This window comes from Electrona antarctica (genome assembly GCF_951216825.1).
Source record: "Electrona antarctica genome assembly, chromosome: 12".
Classification (NCBI taxonomy): Eukaryota; Metazoa; Chordata; class Actinopteri; order Myctophiformes; family Myctophidae; genus Electrona; species Electrona antarctica.
This window is the reverse complement of record NC_136793.1, coordinates 20,733,835-20,755,806: the sequence shown is the minus strand read 5'-3', so window position 1 is coordinate 20,755,806 and position 21,972 is coordinate 20,733,835. Positions and strand designations below refer to the sequence as shown.

Here is a 21,972-nt window from a genome sequence, read left to right as displayed (position 1 = left end):
CAGTCTTCCAGTGTCTGGACGGAGACTTCACCATTCAACATTCAAGGTGAAGGGGGCGAAGTTGATGTAGAGAGAAAATAAGTACAGAGCTGACATCGGTCAAATGTACATATGTATATCTACAAAAGAGGGAAGAACTGCTCACTCACACACACTATTGGGCTCCAGTTTACAACGTAGCATTGAATGCTCCCACAGCGTGCCTGTGTGATGTTTAGAGCTACAGTATGCAGACAATTCTAAAATACACAGTGTTGTCCATGCTGACCGTTTCAACTCCACAGAGTTAAAATGGTAAAGATTGTGTCCATGATGCACTCAAATGTATTCAAATGCATTCAAATGTTTCCTTCCTCATTCCCTTGTCATCACTTTGGTCATGACTGCATCATTGCCCTTCCCGTTACAGTATTTCTGTTTCGGTGTTTACTCTGCCTGATGAAGAATATGAAGCTTCAAGCTTGCAGGCTTTGTGGGTGCGTTAAATGTGGCGTTCTAAACTCAAGCCTAACTGTCTGTAAGCTGTATTTCTTTTTTAAAGTTTTCTGCTCACCACCTGCACTTTTATTGGATGTGCATGTTCTTCCTCACAATGCTCATTTATAGTCAGTAAGTATCGCTTGTCGACAAGAACAGATCTTGCCAGAAGGACTATAAATAAACCTTTAGACGGGAAACAAATTCACTGCAATCTAATCTAACAAGACAGACCAGGTGTGCAGGTTCTTTTGCTTGATGGAGAATAAAAACAGGAACAAGGAAATGGAAAAAAACAGACATATACTAGATTGACACCCTTATGGTATAATCCTGGTATTCTCATTCGTAGTTTATGACATGAGGGCAGAGGGGAGGCCATAGCTGAGTGGGTAGAGAGGCCGTCTGGTGACCAGAACGTCTTCGGTTCACCCGGCCTGCCCACTTGACTCTACATGTCAAGGTGCACGACACGTAACCCCTCCTTCCTCCCCCCGAGTGAAAAGCAAAGCAAAGTTCTTTGTTTGCCCAGGGTGAATGGACTAAGCTCGAGATGCTTGTTTACAGCCAGACCCTGCTCATAGAACATTTCATGGTAGGGGTTCAATGCCTTGCTCAAGGGCACTTCAGCGGTGGTAATTTTAACGTGCCGGTCCGGGGATTCGAACTGGCGACCTTCCGATAACAAGACCGCTCCGCAAACCGTTCGGCCACCGCTGCCCCTAGTGCTCGTCATCATCAGCTGTGTGATGTTGAAACTGTATTTCTACAGAAGATAATAAAGGTCTACCATAGACACTGCTACATTGGTTCATATACTGTACACAGCATATACACATAATCAAGTAAGTTTCCTTTGCTGTCATCATCATTTTCAGAGAGGCTGAAAGTGAAAAAGATAAATAAATGTGGGGCTCACAGGTACTTGCAAGATACTATTATCTTGCTTTATGAGGCTTAAAAGAGAAACGTGTTACATTATGCTTGCGTGTACGATACTGAAATGGTTTATAACAGATTTATAGTTTACTCAAAGAAAGTAAACTCTAGCCTAGTAAAACCATAAAACTGAAACAGACCTTTGATGGGAAGGATAATGATGCAATCACAACTACAGTGATGACAAACAAATAGGGAACGAGGAAACATTTGTTGGCAGGGACTAAGCTTTATGGACACAATGTTGCCTGTTTAAACTCTCAATTAAGAGTTATAATGGTCAGCATGGTCAACAACACTGTGTGCGATCTGTGTGATCAGGGGTTTTCAACAGGTGGTCTGTCCGCAAAGGTATTGCATGTGGTCCCTGATCATGCATTTAGTAATATAGCAAAGTGAAGATTTTGTATTTTCTTCCACAGAACAGTGCACTAAACCTTCTGTGCAGTGTGCACTGTTCCGTGGAAGTGTGTCAATGTTGTCAGTTACTGGGAAGTCCCTAACTCCCTTTTCCACAGAAAAGGGAGTTAGAATCTCAAGAAGGGTTAGTGTACCAGCTTGCCTTTTTGAACAACAAAATACCTGCGGTCTCCGAGGCCAGCTTACCTGAGTCATCATTATTAGGAAATGTGGCATCAATGTGTCATCATGTGATGTGTCTGCTCTATCAGTACTGTATATCGGTTATCCTGAGTTTAATGGAAGGTTGGATAAAGTACGAGAATGGAATAAGGGTAACCGTGGGATAGGAATAGATAAGTGGTTCTCACAGAAAACAAAGAGAGAAAAAAAGGCTGTATATTTCAGTTAAATATCCTGGGCTTGATATAACTTATTGCACGTAGTATCGTGCAATTAATTTCAATCTTTTTATTAGCTATTAACTCAAATATTTTGTTATATTTAATGGACTTTTGAAATACTGTATTATTTAAACATATTTTAATACATAAGGCAAAGGCACTTTATTTTTATTTTAAAACATTTTCCCATGGACCACCTGCAGGCCTATTAGATGTTGTCGAAGGGAGAACTAAAAGCTCTATTCTCTATTGGAAAAAAGTTAATCACTTCTGTGATTGACTGTTTCACTTCTGTGAAAAGCCAGTGACAGATGGCTTTTTTACTAAGATGGGTAAACCCAGAAACTTCCATAACCAGAAGCTTTCCAGAACCTGTGAAGTTGGTCACATTTCCATTACATTTTCCATTATAACATGTAATAAATAAACAAAAACGAATAAATAAATAATCAAACAAACAAACCGATCTGATCTGCTACTTTTGCTATTTTAGACATTTTTGTTGTGGGTTCCCAAACTCAGAGTTACTATCGCCTGTGCAGAGGCAAAACCTTATCCGAAACCGAGCAGTAACGCATGGAAACAAATCCAGAAGCCATGAAATATTTTTCACTGCACAGCAGTTAGCCTGTACACCAGATTAATCTGCCAGTGGAAAAAAATAGCCCTCGGTCTGGCCCCGCTCGGTTGTGATTGGATTTCACTGCCCCGAAAGTTGTGGGGCACCAATCAGGGCCCAGTATGCAAATATGGGGAGGGTTTATCACCAAAAGCATTTTTTGAATTTGACCCAGTCTGGCCATGCCAGGCTACAGTTCTCTTTGTTCTTGTAATTGAGATACTCACAGGATCCAACATGAAGAAGTTGAGGCCAGAGCCAGTGCTGATTGCCACCAGGGTGGCACTGCCATACAGGGCATAGCCCGCACACACAATCTGGTTCCCAGGCTGCAGGGCATCCTGGTCTGTGGGTTCACCCTCCGGCTCCGATATCTGCCTCCGCACCAACAAACAGATAGAGAAGAGTTAAAACACAAATTAAAATATTGAACCACCTACATACTTTGTCATACTTGAGTGGCGAGAATAGCCGTGATCAACAGTGATGCTGTAGGTCTATATCTCTGTTCTTTAACCCTTCTTAATCTTCACCTCTATTAAAAAATAAGAAAGAAGAAACTAACTAACTAACTTAGGACAAATGATATTGATTCAATTGGGTCAGATGGATTGAGTCCTGTGTCATCCAGTGATTCCAAATGTAATATTTCAATATCATTCTCTGTTACTGAATTTGTGCATGATAAAATCTTCTCTTATGTCGGTTTGGCCTGCCAGTGAACACACATTAGTTACATCATATAACTCTAATGTGTGTGTGCTACACTACATATCATATAACTTATGTGCAGCTGCAGCAGCACATTTTGAGATGTAAAAGCTCGATTGCACCCTCTTGTGTCCATAAATGGTTACTACTGTAAAGGCACAGTCAGAAAACCGAAAAGTAAACTGGTCTTAAACGTTTCAACAGGTGTTTCGAATATCACGGCAATCACGCTACGCTACACGGACAACATTTAGGCGGAATTATTGAGTTTGACACCGAGGAGTTTTGTTCTGAAATAACTCCTGTAGTAATGTTGCACTTAACTCTGTTTAAACAAACTCACCCGTTTGTAGATGGCAAAGATGGTACCGATAGAAGCCAAGCAGTCGATGTTGCTGGAGCCGTCCAGAGGGTCAAAGCAAACAACATATTTTCCCTATAATGAGACCAAACTATTAAAAAACATGGATACGTTAAAAAGGTAATTATTTTAGCAAATTATGGTGATAGTCATCTAGGCCTGCTACTATGGAGGTATACCGTATTACTATTGTGCGTTCAAAGAGAACATTCCTAAAAGGCTTTGTAATTCGATTTTTCAGTAACCAGATGCCTCGTGAAAGCTGAAAGCGATCATTTGTTTCATACTGTACTCCAGATGGCGCTGTTCACCATAATGTTTGTCACTGACCTGTGGCGCGTATTCAGTTTTGTGCTAGATAAATCAGTCTCTTCTACTGATTTACTCCTGTAAAGCTATGATGTGACAAATACTAGTGATTCTGATTCAGTCCCTGGCACAACATTTTTCAGGTGGAGGTCCAGTGTCTACAGCTTGATAACCACTGGCATCGTATATTATAGTAGGCTATACGTACCCCTCAAGGTCCTAGCCTAGCAGTCAGCAGCAATGTGGAAAGTCAAGTGTTTTCATGTAGATAACATGAAAATACATTAGATTTCTGTGTCTGATAGTCCATACAATCAATCAGTCAATCAATCAATCAATCTCTTTAACCATTTAAGGATTAAAGTGTTTGCACTGAAAATAGCAGATCTACCACATGTCACAACACGAGAGCTTATAGATCTACTATACTTTGGACTGGGGATATTTGGCCTTCACAAGTGTGATATTACAAGAGCACACACACACACACACACACACACACACACACACACACACACACACACACACACACACTCCTACCCTTTTCTCCTTGGGGGTGACGATGAGATCCTTGTTCTCCTCAGACACCATGCAGCATGTGCTGTAGGACGCCTGCACCATGTTGATGAACATGTCATTGGACAGAACGTCCAGCTTCTTCACGTCGTCTCCCGTCACGTTCACCGAACCTGCCAGGCCCTGCCTGCATGGACCAATCAACAGCCAGCGTTTAGGTTGGACACTCACATCTCCAATAATACTAATGCACAAGGGTGCATGCATACAAAACCCCAATTGATTTAAATATAATCATTTATAAGTTAAATAAATAAATACAAATGTGAATGAGCACCATTTTATATTCTAATAATAGCAATTGCAAGCTCACAATGTTGCTTGTAACTCACAACATCTTTGTAATTTTTGTGGGATATCGTTGTGGGACAAAATATGGGACAAAATATGAAATAGGGCTTCAATTATAAAACACTGAATACTCGATTATTTGATTAATATAAAAAGTAGTCGATAGAATGATTGATATGAGAATAATTATAGTTGCAGCCCTAGTTGTAATCTAGTTGTAAACATTGGTGGCCCTTTCGATAAAGAATGAATGACATCCAGCCATTGAGTAAGAACAGTACAGTCTCTTCTCTCTTCACAATGAATGAAGTTGATGTCTGGGGTTACTTACATAGCAAATTGCTATGTAAGTCATAGTCAAATTTACAGTGCATTGAAGTATGTTATGAAACTATATATATACTTGGCTGCAGCAACAAATCATGACCTACAGTATAATATTAATATCAGAGGCTGTTTGGTTTAGGGGATCATCAATAACACAATTTGTTCAGTGTTAGGTCCACTGAGTGTGGAGCATCAGTCATGGTTGTGTGTGTCAGCACAGGTGTGGCAAGTGATCTGTCTTCACTACACCCTGGACAGGTTCAATGTAGTGTGTCCTTTACTGTGGTTCAAATAAACTCTCTCTGACACTGACACACATGCACACGCACGCACGCACGCAGGCACGCACACACACACACACACACACACACACACACACACACACACACACACACACACACACACACACACACACACACACACACACACAAAATACATGTTCTCAACATAAATTATAGAAACAATGCAATTGTGTGTAAAATTCAGATATTTTACATGAATTTTATGTACAGCTATCAGGACTGCAGGCTTTCCTTTGTGTTTCCCATCAGATCAAATCTTCCCATCAGATGGCGCAGTAGCACAAAAAATTCCAGTCTGCTAATGATGACATTTGAAAATGGTAAAGTATTTAAAGCAATATAGATGAAGCCTGACCAATCTTCACAGTAGCCTAGCCCTAGAGCCATTGTGTCTTTGTTTAGCTGAGGTGGCCTTATTTACATTTAGATATCATTGAATGTTAGTTTGTATGGCTCAGTATCTTTCAGACCACAGTTAGGGTATCGGGGTGTTCTCTAGTTCATAGTTTATTACACACTTTAGATTGCATAATATGAACTGAACACCACCATAAACTCCTTGTAAAATTATCTGTGGTTGCCAAGCCTGCTTGCTATGCTATGGTTGGTTGATTAATTGGCGCACACACACACAAGGAAAACCAATGTATCAAATATTCCCTTTCTGTGCCACTCTGTTCCTAAAATATGCCATATTATGTTTTGTTTGACCTTGACATTGAGGCCTTGACCTTTGAAAATGTTGACTCAAATGTTAATCTTCTCTTCTGGGCAGCCTACACTGATCATTCCAATCCAGTGTTATGATAATCCGATACTATTAACCACTTGATTTATCTAGTTGACCGGGGTCCACCGTGGATCTGTAGGCCTACAAGGCGCCACCTTCACTATAGCTGTCAATCACTCTGGGATATTTGTGACATTAACAGGACACATCAGGACACAGCACTGTCTGGAGTATAATGTCAGAGAAAGTTACAAGGAATATGAACACTGATATATACATACTGTAGGTATACAGGAGTCCAGGGAGCGACCATGCAGACTAGCATACATGCTAGTATGCTTTTGAGCAACTCCAATGCTATGCTTTTTGTCTGCTAGTAATAGTATGCTGGTCTCAGTTATTTATATCCACATGACATGTAATGGCATTTATAGCCTACTGTTCTGTATGTACTGTATGTATTACGTCAAAGACACCAGCTGACAGTTTACACATTTCACAGTCTGCTTCCTGTATAGAGAATGCTGCATGCTCGTTCAGCTGCTGGTGCAAAACAGTTAATTGAGCTAATTGATTTAATACAAAAACATTCATATTAAAAAAGAAAAATAGCAGATCTATAAGTTAACAAAGCATCACATGGCGACATATTGTGAGCTTGTAGATAGGCTAGTTGTAGTTGTACGTGCCACCGTTGTACAAAATAAAATGTTTTCATGTCTAAAACAAAATGAATAGAAGACAATATTTTGAAAACTCCAGCTAAAAAAAGGGGGAAAAAAGCCACAAATAAATACTTAGTACTTGAGAAAACTGACTTTTGTCCAGATTGAAGAAATGAAAAACATTGTGCAATCAAGGTTCACTTGAAGCATTTCTTATCATATCAGTATTTTTTACCTTTTGCTGACCGTGAAAGATGTATCCAGCCTTTTGTCACCTCATGTACAAAAAAGTGCAATGCAAAAATGACTGCAAGGTTAGTCAAAGTTCACTGTCCCCCTCACATTTGTTCAGGTGCTGCCACAAGAGTGTGTGGTCTGGTATTAGATACTTACTGCACTGTGGACTAGATTTCCACTTAAAAATATTAATACAATCTTTTTTGACCATATGAATTACAGTATACAATCTGTCTTGTAGGTAGCCAGTAGCCACATACTGTGTTTGGTGGTACAACTATTAACACATGCATCCAGCCTGCCCTGGAACACAAAACAAGCAGACTGGGGGAAGACGTTCACTCACTGTTCTACTTACTTACTTTATTGATGCCTGACATGACTCTCTCCTTGGATTTGGGAAAACTATCTGTACTATAGCGTCTGTCTACATACAGTAACATACTGACATATAATGACACATTCTGGATCCTTGAACCGCCTCAAGAGTTCCTGGGGATCAATTATATGAAGGCCAGTTATATTTCCAGTTATATACCAGGCCAGGAAGGCAATAGAAACTAAACAGTTCAATACGGCACAACAGTGATGCATACACTACGCATAGTTGCCCTGATATGTCCCGACTGTTTTCCATTCATTTCGTGGTTCATCCATAATATACCTACACCTCATTGATACCCTTGTTCCACCCTTGCAAGTCCACAATCACAACACCAGAGGGAGCTCCACAATCATGTTCAACCCAGATTTGGCACAAATCAGTTAAATTTCAAAACTGCTCTGAAAGAACACTTGATAGGTGCTTGCAGTTCGGAACTCGCCCCAGTAAAAAGTCGCTAGATTTGAATTTAGATTTTTTTTTAACATAGCTCTTCTCTTCTGGGGGGGTCCCTTGCACAAAACATTTTTAGGTGGGGGTCTGCACTGCCAAATGCATATCCTTATGGGGGTCCTTCGCATGAAAACGTTTGAGTAGCCTACTACTGATTTATATGTCTACCAGAATTAAGGAGGACACCCATGGAGTTCAGAGCAGTGTTCCAATGCATGCTCCAAATAACTCCACACTTTGCACACACATGCTCAGTGTTCTGGCTATTGGGATAGCTGCTTTCAGCACCGTTAATGTACTTGCACGATGTACAGTTTGTATGAAACTACATTATTACGCAATTATTAAGCAGACTAGTGCCGGAAGTGTTACGTTTTTTCTGAACTAATCTACAAGCTAACAATGCGCCGCGATTCAACGCGTTGTTGGCTTGAAGATATGTTATTTATTTTTCCTCATGCATGCTTCTGTTTGAGCACAAGTGTGTTGCCTGTGATGTATGCAAAATTAAGGCAAGAGAATAGTTACTGAAGGGCTGAAACATGTAGAATTGATTGCCTTAACTACTGTATCTCTGCCAATCTCCGCCAGGCCAGGTTGTCTACCCAGGCCTGCAACCTTCAGCAGGCAGTCATAGCCAGTTAGCCACTTGGAATGGCGAAAAAAGCTTAACTTTTCAAAGAATGTTAACTAATCGTCCCAAACCTCTAGTTTGTAGATTGGCCTCAGGTCTTATTGGTTTAAACATTAACAACCGATGGCAGAACATCCAATCAGTCAGTAGACCAGAGTGATGTTGGTGTATATTGACAACTCGCAAACCTCTTTTTAACTTATCCATGAACGGCACAAAACTGTAGGTAGGCTAACACATTGTTCCTTGGCTTAGGCTATGGCCCTGTGAGAATATTTCATAAGAGGCACCTCACTGCCTCATTTTTATTAAAGAAATTAGGCCCATTCAGGCTTGTGCTTGTAATCAAAACAAGGTATGAGTCAACAACCAAATAATAACTGTGTATTTGACCATTCATTGATATGTTACTCTCTTGTTCTAGTTGGACTATGCTTATGAACTCACTTACTATAGTTACATCACATGTACCCTAGTTTAGTTTTTCTTCTAGAACTTATTCCCAAGAACATACCTGTATTGATTTAACTGGATTTATGCTGGTAGATGATGGAGATCTTTTGTATGACAAAAGCTACATGATACATCATTGCATTTTCAATGGTAGGCCTATAGTATAGCCCTATTGTATCAGTCACCATAACTGTTCAAATATATGGTCATGTACTGTATGCATTTGTCATTTGAACATCTGTAAATGTGAATATTCATCGAACTGAGAAACTAAATATTGTGCTATATAAGCAATTGTCCTATGCGTTTTGTTTTATTAAAAAAAACTCAACAAATAAGATAATAATAATAATATGTATATTTCTAATACATTTGTCTTAATATTTAGGCATTAATTATATAACTATCAGTTATTTATTCTTAAACTATAGACTTGTGTGCACATTCATTGAGCCTATCAGAAATCGCAAAAAAACAAGTGTTTTTTTTTAACAAACTTTAGTGGTAGATCATGGCTTACAATTGGGAATAAAATGGGCTCTTGGGCTTGAAAAGGTTGGTTACCACTGGCCTATACAATATAGCACAATAGATCAGTTTTGAGTCCAGTTGGTCCATAAAATGTGTAGCTAGCTACTTTGGCAGTAGGCTACTTACAGGTGGACCAGTCCTGCCTTGCGTACAGCACAGGAGATGGTTTTGATGGCAGTCAACATGGAATTGATGAGCTGCGTCAACTCGCCAGTCGCCCCCTTGGCCTGGCGACCGGTCTCTATGACGAAGCGAGTCAGGGTCCACACGTCCGTGTCAAACGCAGACTGGTCCGACATGTTGGGCTCTTTACTCCCTTCTCAAGGCTCTTTACTCCCTTCTCAAGGCTCTTTACTCCCTTCTCAAGCTGGTAGCAAACGGCAGCAGTGTGTAGCTAGCTATGCAACACAGGGGTACAGGGCAGACTGTGGGACAGGGGACAGGCTGTGTCCATGTGTCTGTGTGCAAGATCATTACCAGGTCAAGCCCTTTTCATTCCCAGCCACATGAGAGCACGCCGAGGGTTCTATTTGTGTGTGTGTGTGTGTGTGTGTGTGTGTGTGTGTGTGTGTGTGTGTGTGTGTGTGTGTGTGTGTGTGTGTGTGTGTGTGTGTGTGTGTGTGTGTGTGACTGTGTGTGTGTGTGTGTGTGTGTGTGTGTGTGTGTGTGTGTGTGTGTGTGTGTGTGTGCGTTTGCGCGTACGTGTGTGTTTGGGAATCGGGTAACAGGCGGTGGAGATTGGACACAGACACAGTCATGCTATTACATAAGGATCTCACATTTTAATATATGTGTTAAGTTTGCAGCATATTAAAGGAGCATTCAGTGATTTGGGTGATTTGGAAAACCACCCAGTCCGCCCCGGTAACAAAATGTGCACATGCACGCTCTACAGTGGGGGGAAGTGCAACAGGCCAACAGCATGTGCACCAAGGCCCGCCCCCACTCGATCATGATTGGAGGAAGGCCCCTCTCATCCTGATTGGATGAAGGCTTTGCCACCCGCCACCAAAACTGAAACTAGGGTTTTTTGACCCCAGGGGCTCACTGGGGACAGGGAGGAACTCCTTATATGGTCAGCACACTCTATAGTAGGGAGGATTATCCAGAAAAAAAGAAAAAACAAGTGATATTTGAATTAAGTCAAATCACTGAATATACCTTTAATAAGCCACTATTAGAGAGCAGAAAACAAACACAACATAACTTTGGTTCATGCGCTGTGAACAGGGGACAGGGGCAACGCAAGAAATAAAATAAAAATGAAATACATGTCTTATGTCACACTTACTTACTTACTACTTACATAAATTTAAGCTTCAAGTAGTCAAGTGATATGTTGGGTGTATGAGCTCACTGTCCACATTATTCTTATGATGCATGTATGCACTGCCCACTACTATCAATTAAATAAGTTATAAGAGTCATAGACTGAAGCACCCTGAAGCCAAGTAATACATGTTACATTATTTATGCCAATAGGCCTTTAATAGCCACGGGTCAGGGTGGGTCTCCAAATGATTTTGGGGGGTCCCCAGATGATTTGCTTAATGTGCAACATTGTGTCCTCACTCAACAGTAAACAATCCAACATACAGTACAGTCATAATGAGTGTGCATCAAATATGGTTATTTTGAGGGGGACTGAAAAGATTGAGAACCATTCAGTCAGTAGTCAGTGGTTCTCAACATGTGGGGTCCCCAGATGACAGTGACAATGTCAGGACTTTTAATACCTAATACCTAAAAAAAATAATAATAATAACATTACTGCATCAAAAGTAATCAACAAACTATGTTATAAAAACTGGTCCAACATTGGCCAAATTGTCAAATGATATAAGAAAGAGGCAAAACAATATGAAAATAGCTGATCTACAAGCTCACAAAGCTTCGCAACTCAAGGCACTCTGAGCTTGGCCTAATGCATATTAAACTGGGGGTCCATGAAATGATAAAGGTTCAGGAATCAGGATAACTAGTGTATTAGAGTCATCATGGGTGCTAATAACTAACCAGCAAAACAGCAACTCAAGTTGTAGCAACTGCCATCATTCACAACCCGTGATTTAATAATTAGTAGCAGTGATAGAAATATCTGACCGTTACAAAGTGTACCTCAAAGTCATTACAGCTCCCTCTGCACTTCTATTGACCTTTAACTGAAAGGTCAACTTCTGAGAATAGTTCAGTAGCCCTGACCTATAAATGCACTCTGCAAATAAATTACTACTAGTACTACTATAAGGTAACTACTAGTCAACAAGTGAGCAATATATCTTTGAATTGTACTATTCTTTTTAATCCTTTTTCTTATGTCAATGTCTCTTTATGTTGCCGTATGTTACCTTTATGTCATGTGCTAAGGACTTCTGTCTGAAATAAAGAAGGATAGTTCCAAAAATCACCAAATATATACTTTTGTTGTCACTTTTTTTAACTCCGTTTTGCAACTAAACTGTTGCAGGGTGAGCACGCAAGGACCATAATTTACAGTACATAAAAACAGTTGACACTGTAGTCTTTGGCACATTTGGTTTTATTTAGAGGAATCGCATCATCATCATCAGAATGAGATGCACTTGTCTTTGGTCATCACACATCTTTGATCTCCATTTTGGACTTTAAATGTGTGTGTGTGTGTTGTGTGTGTGTGTTACAGTACATTTCAAGCACAACTCAATACAAAACGGTTAACTCTGGACGACACCATAAAGTATTAGACTTGTTTACAATAGGGCCCGCCATGTTTAATTCATCATAAGAATTAGAGACGTACAAATATACTCTTCTATATAGCTAAAAACAGGAAATCATCATAGAGGAGCTAAAAAGTGGGGAGGAAAAACATACAGTGAGGGGAAAAAGGGGTGGGTGGAGGATTCAGGTTTTAAAGGGGCCAGTTTCGATTTGCAGCCGTCCATAGGTGCCCTTTGAGAGCAGTTTTGAAGGAGTCAAGGGATTCGCATGTCTTAATGACTGTTGGTAGGGCGTTCCACATTTTGGTGGCATATGAGTGAAAATAATTTAGTCCCTTGTTTGTGCCGAATCTGGGTTGCACATGGTTTGTTGAGCTCCCTCTGGTGTTATGGTGTGGACTTCGTTGACATTAAGGAAATATTTAGACAGGTACATGGTATCTTGGTGCTGTATCAAATCTTGTGGACCAGACCCATTGCAAGATGCTGTACTCTGTCGTCAACTCTAAGCCATTCCAGTCTGTCAAAATGGGCAGGGGTGAGGTGGGTTCGAGTTGTGAGGCCAAGTAGTAACATGACCAGTTTTCTTTGGGAAGTCTGGAGCATTGTCTTAAGGGCCTTTGAGGTGCTGTGGTACCAGGAGGTGCATGCATAGTCATAGAAACCTTGTACTAGGGCTCCTGTTAGGGTCTTCAAGGTGTTTTTGTTGACCAGTGAGGAGATCCTGTATAGGAATCTTGTTCATTGGTTGACTTTTTTTATTACGTTCCTTGCTCTACACCGTGTAGACGTACAGCATGTCAAATTATGAAATATGTGTGTGGAATGTGTAAGTGTGAACGTATGGTCCTCCTACTATATCTTCTCTCTGTGTTTGGTATGTGTTGTGTAAAGTGAGCCTATCGCCGTCACCCTCTCACTTTCTGTTGACAAATGAGAGGTACTCATTTACATCTTCAGGAGAGCCCATAGCCACAGCAGACTTCTCATGGATGTGTTTAGGCTGGATATCCAGAATCAGCTGGGTGCCGGTGGTAGCTATGCCTCCGGCCTGCTCTATGATGAAAGCCATGGGGGCACCTTCATACAGCAGCCGCAGCTATGGAGACAGAAAGGAAAGAGTTTAAGAGTCAGTTTGTAGACGTGCTGGGAACATCTGTATCTGAGTGGTACTAGCGATTAACTGGCATGGAGTAGCAGCAGTGGCCTGTAGAGTGGCAGGATGGGAACCTCATAGTTCCCAGTTCGATCCCGGGCTACCCCAGAGTTAGTGTCGAATGTGGCCTTGAGCAAGACTGAACCCATAATTGCTCCCGTTGTGCAGGTTGGTGCCTTGCATGGTTTCCGCCGCCATCGGTGTATGAATGTGTGTGCGAATGGGTGAATGTAATGCACAATTACATTCATGTAAAGTGCCTCGGATAAAAGCACTATAATAAATGCACAATTTATCATTTACCAGAAGAAGGCATCTTAGTCCTACTGTAAATACAATTAGTCGAAGCCTATCTAGCTTGCTGCTCTTTTAAGTGCCCAGAGGACTATCCAGGAGGAGAAAAAAATCTAATAATTCCACAATTTTTTTGTCTTTTTCCAGTGTACTGCCAAGTTACAAATTAAATGTAAGCTTGACCAGCATCCAGTGGTGCTGGAATACAGGCCAGGGGGCCAGAGGACTTTTGGTCTCCCCACTTTTTTATGGATTATAGGGAGGTTCACCCACGCTTCCTCCTTATAAAAAGACATTAACTGGCATAGAGTAATTTTTTGAGAGCAGGTGCTGTCATGTGGTGTTCCCAGAAGTAGACATCTTGGTGATTCAAGGATGGAGGCTGGAGTTAGTCATAGTATGCTGGTAAAATGCCCAGAGCACTTAGTTACTAGATAAACATTTAATTCTTCCACAAATTCTGTCCTCTATCTTTCTCTTTCCATTGTAGTGCCAAATTGCAAGTAAATGTCGCATCATTACATGCTAATAAATATATCAAAGGTTGTGTCAGGCTGGCAGTTACCGGTTTTGGCCTTTTTTTATGACAAAGACTGTAAATCATAATTCCTCTCAGACATCCTGACCACAAAAACACAGCAATTATTATTACCACCATAAATCAGACACATTTCAAATCCACACACACACACACACACACACACACACACACACACACACACACACACACACACACACACACACACACACACACACACACACACACACACACACACACACACACACACACACACACACACACAGAAAGTTCCCCTTCATTTCTGGTTTGTCTTCGCAGTCATGTAAAGCCTACTATAAATACAATTAGTCAAAGCCTAACTACTACTAGCTTGCTGCTTACCATAAATTGACAAATTTAAACATACTTTAAGAATATTTATCACCACCAGCGCCAGGCTAAAAAAAACAATGAAACATTTTGTATTCAGCTGGTTCATTGATATCTGCTGATATCATGTCATGAATCATGATAACCATGTCATGCTCTCTCTCTACTGGCAACCCCACTTCAAAACTTGTTCCGCTGCCCCTGGCATCGTGACATGCTAATAAATATATCTATATCAAAGCTCGCCCTAGGCCGGTAATTACCAGTTTTGGACATTTTTTATTACAAAGGCCGGAAAATGTATTCCCACCAGACATCCTGGTTGGTAAAAACATAAACATGGCAATTATTATGATCACAAATGTAACAAAATGGATCCATTGGTTGCATTTGTTCACTCTCAAATTTATACTAATTAAATGAACACTGATGATTTTATATGATATGTATGTAAATTTTAGTAAAGGCTTGCTGTTGTAAATTACATCTGTTCGATTTTGTAATTATGGGCGCATTCGGAAATAGCGCACTGAGCGCACTGTGCAATGCAAAATAGGCGAGTGCGCTCAGGTGCGGTATTTCCGAACGCGGTGTTGTGTGTTTGTCTGTCCATATGTCCATGCATCATGTCATGGGACACTGGAAACTTGATTCATGTATTGCTTGGAATTGCGGTATTGTCCTGTTTGCCCTGGGTGGAGAAGGCCACCTCAGGATGAAACATGTAGACCTGTTTTATACCAGTTAAAACATTTTAACCTTGTAGTGGCTTAGAATAATCTTCTTTTGATTATAGATTATTTCCACCCTTTTGGACAAAAGAGCACCTTCCACTTCCAGCGACTTTATCTTCACCCGCCATAGAACACCAGTGCCCTATACTCTTTATATTTTTTGTAGTATTTTGCATGGTAAATGGTAAATGGTGCATTTATATAGCGCCTTTATCCAAGGCGCTTGGGAAATAAACAATATTAATGTGCTATTTCCAGTAACTCCCTCTTAACCACTTAAACTCGGCTTTATACTTAGTTGACCAGGGTCCCTCAGGCAGTGCCGTCGCTACGTATACGCGCAATACGCACTGCGAGTAGGGCAACACGCCGAGGGGGGCAACAAAATGTGCCAAAAAGTGCCAAGCCGAACCTCATAATAACAAATTCCTCCACGGCTCCGCCGCGTAATAACGAGCGGCTGTGTGTGCGTCCTCACAAACAGCGAAAATAGCCGATCTGAATGAGGAAATGCAGCGCTCTCTAGGTCTGCTCCTTTTTCTCTCACTGTCAGAGTTTCTCTAGAACAGTCTGCAGCCACTGCCAGAGTTTCTCTAGAACAGTCTGCAGCCACTGCCAGAGTTTCTCTAGAACAGTCTGCAGCCACTGTCAGAGTTTCTCTAGAACAGTCTGCAGCCACTGTCAGAGTTTCTCTAGAACAGTCTGCAGCCACTGCCAGAGTTTCTCTAGAACAGTCTGCAGCCACTGCCAGAGTTTCTCTAGAACAGTCTGCAGCCACTGCCAGCGTTTTTACTAATCTTTCAAGACCCACAGAATATTTGATTCTATGACAATGTAAACACCAAGTATCTCAAATGAATCTCTACTTTCATCGTGGAAGAAAAGTGTCAGCGCGATGTTCCGTTCTTTAGTTATTGGCAGTTGAATATAGCTTGCCTTGATTTCACCAAAAACGCTGTCTGGGAACAGAAAGCAGGGAAAATGTATTTTTATAAATCCTATAATATTAGACTTGGATTTTTTTAGATCACATTATTTCCGGGTGTACTCCTAGCAGAAGAGGCTTTCTATCGTAAAAACTTTTACGATAGGCGGTCTTAACACCAAATATTGTCCTTGATCTACAAGCTCACAACGCATTGCAAAACAAGGTGTTGTGAGCTTCTAGATCTTGTATTTTCATAGAATGTTTTTGCCCCAGAATAAGGACACTAATATTTATGCGGTAAAACACACACGCACACACACATATTACACATTACAAAACTGTAGTTCTGTATTCTTATCATTCAAACACTGAAATGGTTCGGTCCTTCTTGCAAATAGTTAGGCAATGAAGGATGTGTGGGGTGACAACATAATATTGTGACACTGTCACTGGCACTGTCACATTTTTATTACTGTCCATTACGTTATTCCTGTTTTGTAGTAGAGCTGAATGTTAGACTCAATGTGAATTATTGCGACCGCAGGTCCCTACCTGGGCCCTCACCAAACCCTGTACACTCAAGACACTGTCACCCTTAGATCTCCATATATGGAGCTGACCTCTTCTGACATTCCATATGTTGATCTGACCTCATCAAACCCTGTAAACTCAAGATACGCTCCATATATGGCCAGTACAGAATTTATTCCATATGTTGATCTGACCCCCCATGCCAAAGCGCCTGTGCTACAGGTGATGGTCGAAAAGTGGGTGGAGGAACGTTGGCCGAAAAGATACAAATAATTCATCTTTTGGGCGACGTCGCCCGGCGATAGTGGGCGATAGCCAATGAAATTCAAGTGACGCTCGCCGTTGGTCTCTTAAGGTCTCCCGCTGTTAAAACGTACTGTAAGGGTCAAATTCAACAATCAGAAAGGAAATTCTGGAAGTAGCAAATGATGAAGATCTCACCTTTCCTGTGGGGCTCTTCTTGTGTGCTGGGTATAAAAAGATGCCTCCATACATCAGTGTTCTGTGGACATCTGCCACCATAGAGCCAACATATCGGGCATTGTAGGGGGCACTGCCATCCTACACATTTACAAAACAAATTTAGATTTCTCTACCAACACAATCCAATCAATGGCCACCTAGGCCTGTCACAATTATTATAGGTAATAACAATTATTTTTGCCTAATCGTCATATTTTCTATGTTGAAAAATGTTCATACATTTACAAAATAGTGGAAATACAGTAGCAGCATCTACAATTTGTTTTTAACAAATGTTGAGTATAAAATGATTGAATATGGCCTCATTGGTTTGTTTGTAGATTTGAGTTATTTGTCACTGTGATGTACACTGTGATGTAAGCAACACAATTGGAGAAAATAAAAACGTGTGAGTTAGATTTAGGTTTGTCAATGTGTAACTACAATATCAGCCAAGAGTTTCATGCATTCATGAATGTCAATTTCCTTTTAAAGTTTTTTTTTAAATTACCTTAGGGAACCTCTTCTTCTGCAGGTAGTCTAATACACCTTGATCAAAGTACATTGAATAGCCCTCATTTATACTGAAGATGTTTCCTCTCGGCTTGATCTTCACATCTCGGTCCACCAGGATGAACTCACCAATGGCCTGGCAAGCAGAAAATGATGAATGCTATTAGACCAAATGTGTAACAGTTCAAATTTGGTAACACCTTGGTGTAAAGTAATTTGCATGTTTGAATTGCATTTATGCCTTTTTCAGTGCTAGAGGAGGGGAAGGTCACTTAAACTCTATTCTTCTCTCTATTTGAAATTTCTCTCCCCGATATGGTCGAGGCAGATGGTCGCCCACCCTAGAGTTGGGTTCTGCTTGACGTTTCTTCTTAAGGGGGAGTTTTTCGTTACCACTGTCGCAATATGTGTGGTGGGTCGGTTTTCTGCTCTACATGTAATGTGTCTTGAGACATCCTAGTTCAGGAAGTATAACCATACAAAGTACAAATTCTGCTCCACGTCTGTCAATGGAATCAAGCCATTAGAATTGTGCTATTTCTGCTTTTTTATTTCTTTGTATTAACCTATTTGGACATGCCCAAAATAGGGACTCACCGGGTCCAGCATGAAGCAGTTCACCCCATTTCCAGTAGAGAGCACCACCATGGTGGCACTGCCATACAGGGCGTAGCCGGCTGCCACCAGGTTCCTGCCAGTCTGCAGAGCATCGCTCTCACACGGCTCAGTATCCTCATTCAGCTGCAGCAACACACAGTGCAAGAAGATACTTCCAGGTCATGTAATCATATCCTCATTGTTTGAATGTAACGGGTGGTTATTTAGAACTACAGCATGAGACATCCATGGTACACGGTTGACATTTATACTGGATTTTGTAGCTTTATTAAATTAAACAAATATGACCGCAAGCTGTGAGCTTGTCTTGCAGGGTTAACCTACATTGTCTTTGTCTGACTTTCCTGTATCTAGGTATGTCTGTGGATTGCATAAGAATGGTGGAAGTGAAACATGATAGCACTTGATAACATAGTGTAGTAGTGAAAAGAATAGGATAAATTGTGATGTTTTATCAAAAACACACATAGTGGATGTGGCACAATCAACACAAAAATGATTACACACACACTGACTGAAAGTTGCTAAACTGTGTGTGGTAGCTGATCTTGAACCACAAGACAAATTTGCAGTGTGCACACAATACAGCCATAAGTGAAAACTGTTTGGCAACATCCTAACACAGATTAGCCCACTAATGCAATAGTGTGCTGTTTCAATCCATCTGTTTGGCCCTTCCTTCACAAGCAAGGTTATTATACGTAGTTATAATACCTAATTAACTAACTGTGTCATTAAATGCTTTATTCTTTGTTAATAATTAATGAATAGCTAGTATTTTGTATTTTATCTTCCAATGTTTTCACTGTGCCGGTTTTAACCTATTTTAAAAACTAATTAAAACTACCGGTAACTATAAAATAAGAACCTTTCAAAAACGTTCAAATATAGTAGATCTATAAGCTTACAGCATGTTGTGAACTCAGCTATTTTCAAATAAAGACAAAGACATCTTATCACAAGAATCTCATACCAAAGCAGAGCATCATTCTGTACCTTTTTGTAGATGGCAAAGATGGTGCCGATGGAGACCAGGCAGTCAATATTGGAAGAGCCATCCAATGGATCAAAACACACAATGTATTTACCCTGCAAGAGAAGCAACGTGACTTTCAGTCAACTGGATCAACAACAGTTACAACTCGGCAGGAATAAACAGTAATGCACTGTACAATCCTAGTAACTCCAACCCTCAAGAGTGTACAAATGGAACCAAATGGACCTGTAATAGTATCCATTTGATTCCATTTGTACCCCCCCAGACTGGTACAGTTGGTTCCATTTGTACACTGACTCTCAGAGTTAAATTTACTGATGTGTTTCCTTGTTATAGACGTCTTTAAATGTGATTATTCCGTTCCTCCACAATCCAAGTGACAAGACACAAGTCACCTACCCGTTTCTCTGGTTCTATGATGATGGCCCTTTCGTTCTCCTCCGATATCAGCACGCAGGAGGTGAAGGACGACTTGATCATGTTGATGAACAGATCATTGGACAGAATGTCCAACTTTTTCACCTGGTCACCAGTCACATTGGTGTGACCTGCAATGCCATAGCTGTTAAAAGACATAAAAGAGAGACGTTGACAGTTAAAACCGTCAACATAGGCCTACCAGTGTCTTGTCTCAGACCTGACAGTAAATTATTTACATGAGACTCAAAGCTGCATTTATGTCCTACTCAATATAATATTACATCGAAGCATAACATTATTATGGTCTGGTCAACCATGTGGTTAACTGACCACATGATCTAATCTTAAATTTTCAATAGAAGACCACCTCCAAACATTGTTGTGTTAATTATATTGTACTAGTCCATACCCGTTTGGGGATATTACATGGCCTCATGTGGCACACCCGTTATGCGATGCTCAGCCAATTGCAGTGCCGAATGACACACCTTCAAATTTTGTCCTCACACATTTTGAGGACACAATTACTACAATTATTAGTTAGATTAACACATGAATCCATATAGATTGGTTAAAATTATGTTTTATTTACACAAAATAAAGTTATGGCTTGCATCTTTAAATCCTCTGGTGGACTGAAAATATTTGCTGTGATACTGTATAAAACAATAAAATCAAACTTCTCAAGTCAAGTTTCCAACAAGAGCAGTTCTGTCATTATATCGTAGTAGTTATGGGTTTCAACAAGAGGTCAGCTTTAGATATAGCCACCACAAGATTTGACAGCGTTCATGACTGCTGCAGGCCGGTTGCACCCTTAGAGTATATAGGTTGCACCCCAATATGGCATGAGGATATCCAGCACACCTTGTCTAACTATAAGAAAACGTTATGATGTATGTGCAACCGATATACCAGAAATACAATATCAATAGGCTATTGTGACCATGTTGTGGGAGTGACTATTGGTGCTTTCACAAAATATTTATACAATGACCCTTTTGATAAATAAGCATCAGTAATCCCTATAGGCTTATATAATAACTAAATGGAGAATAAATTATAACAACTAATACGTTCAGAGCATCAGAACATTAGCCTATACATCACCACTGTAAACATAATAAATATATAAATAATACAAATTGTACTTACAGATGAGCAATCCCTGCTTTTCTCACGCATGTGGAGATGGCTTTGATGGCTGTGCATATAGAATTCATCAGGGTTGTCAGCTCTCCGGTGCCTTGGACCCTCCTCCCCTCCTCCAGAACAAACCGAGTCACTGTCACCACATTGGTGTCGATTACTTCTTGGGTTTTCGACATGGCTTCGACAGAGGATACCGGGTTCAATGCAGCAAGATGATGGGCAGCAGGTTGCACGGCAGCAGCAGAACCATGTGAAGCAAGTGGAACCGCACATTAAATCAAATTCTAGCAAGGCGGAACCTTTAGGGTTGTGGTTATGGGAGGAGCAAAGAGACGGACCAATCCCAAGAAAGAGCGCACTAAACAGGTGTGGTCTGAGAGGTGGACCAATCCCATGTAGGATTGCACTGGACAACATGTGTGGTCACACCACGGATAACACACTGTGTGTGTATAATGCAACTATGAACTCATAGTAGGCTACTGTTGCCCAAGGGGCGCTCAGGCCTGAAATCAAACTGAGAACAACCAATGTCTTCTGTACGTGCTCTTTGCAAAGAGATTGTCAGAAGATATGGAGACGTTTTATTATGAAGTACAAGGACCACCTAAATGAATGTTTCTGCTATCTATCTATCTATCTATCTATCTATCTATCTATCTATCTATCTATCTATCTATCTATCTATCTATCTATCTATCTATCTATCTATCCATCTATCCATCTATCCATCTATCTATCTATCAATCAGCCTGCCTGCCTGCCTGCCAGCCAGCCAC

At 40.6% G+C, this 21,972-nt stretch overlaps 2 protein-coding genes across 3 annotated transcripts in view; both read right to left on the bottom strand.

Annotated features, from left to right (window-relative positions):
* fbp2 (fructose-1,6-bisphosphatase 2) overlaps positions 1–10,119 on the bottom strand; it is a 21,420-nt gene extending 11,301 nt beyond the window's left edge. The window contains exons 1-4 of the mRNA XM_079517306.1: positions 9,927–10,119; positions 4,760–4,922; positions 3,893–3,985; positions 3,066–3,212 (exon numbers count right to left, since the gene is read on the bottom strand). Of these exons, the coding sequence (XP_079373432.1) occupies positions 3,066–3,212; positions 3,893–3,985; positions 4,760–4,922; positions 9,927–10,099 (576 nt within the window). The 5' untranslated portion in view covers positions 10,100–10,119. The remainder of the gene's footprint in view (positions 1–3,065; positions 3,213–3,892; positions 3,986–4,759; positions 4,923–9,926) is intronic.
* A 2,214-nt stretch (positions 10,120–12,333) lies between these two features.
* On the bottom strand, positions 12,334–21,444 carry fbp1a (fructose-1,6-bisphosphatase 1a). Of its 2 annotated transcripts, XR_013791325.1 has the most exons (8): positions 21,197–21,444; positions 20,021–20,183; positions 19,621–19,713; positions 18,604–18,747; positions 18,005–18,142; positions 17,473–17,592; positions 12,461–13,598; positions 12,382–12,422 (listed from the first exon to the last, which is right to left on the bottom strand). XR_013791325.1 is itself a non-coding variant. In XM_079517307.1 (7 exons), the coding sequence occupies exons 1-7, from the start codon at positions 21,367–21,369 to the stop codon at positions 13,416–13,418; spliced, it is 1,014 nt and encodes a 337-aa protein (XP_079373433.1). In that variant the 5' UTR covers positions 21,370–21,444; the 3' UTR covers positions 12,334–13,415. The 2 variants fall into 2 exon arrangements, 1 of the variants encoding a protein (XP_079373433.1); XM_079517307.1 differs by having other exon boundaries at positions 12,334–13,598.
* Positions 21,445–21,972: the final 528 nt, after the last annotated feature.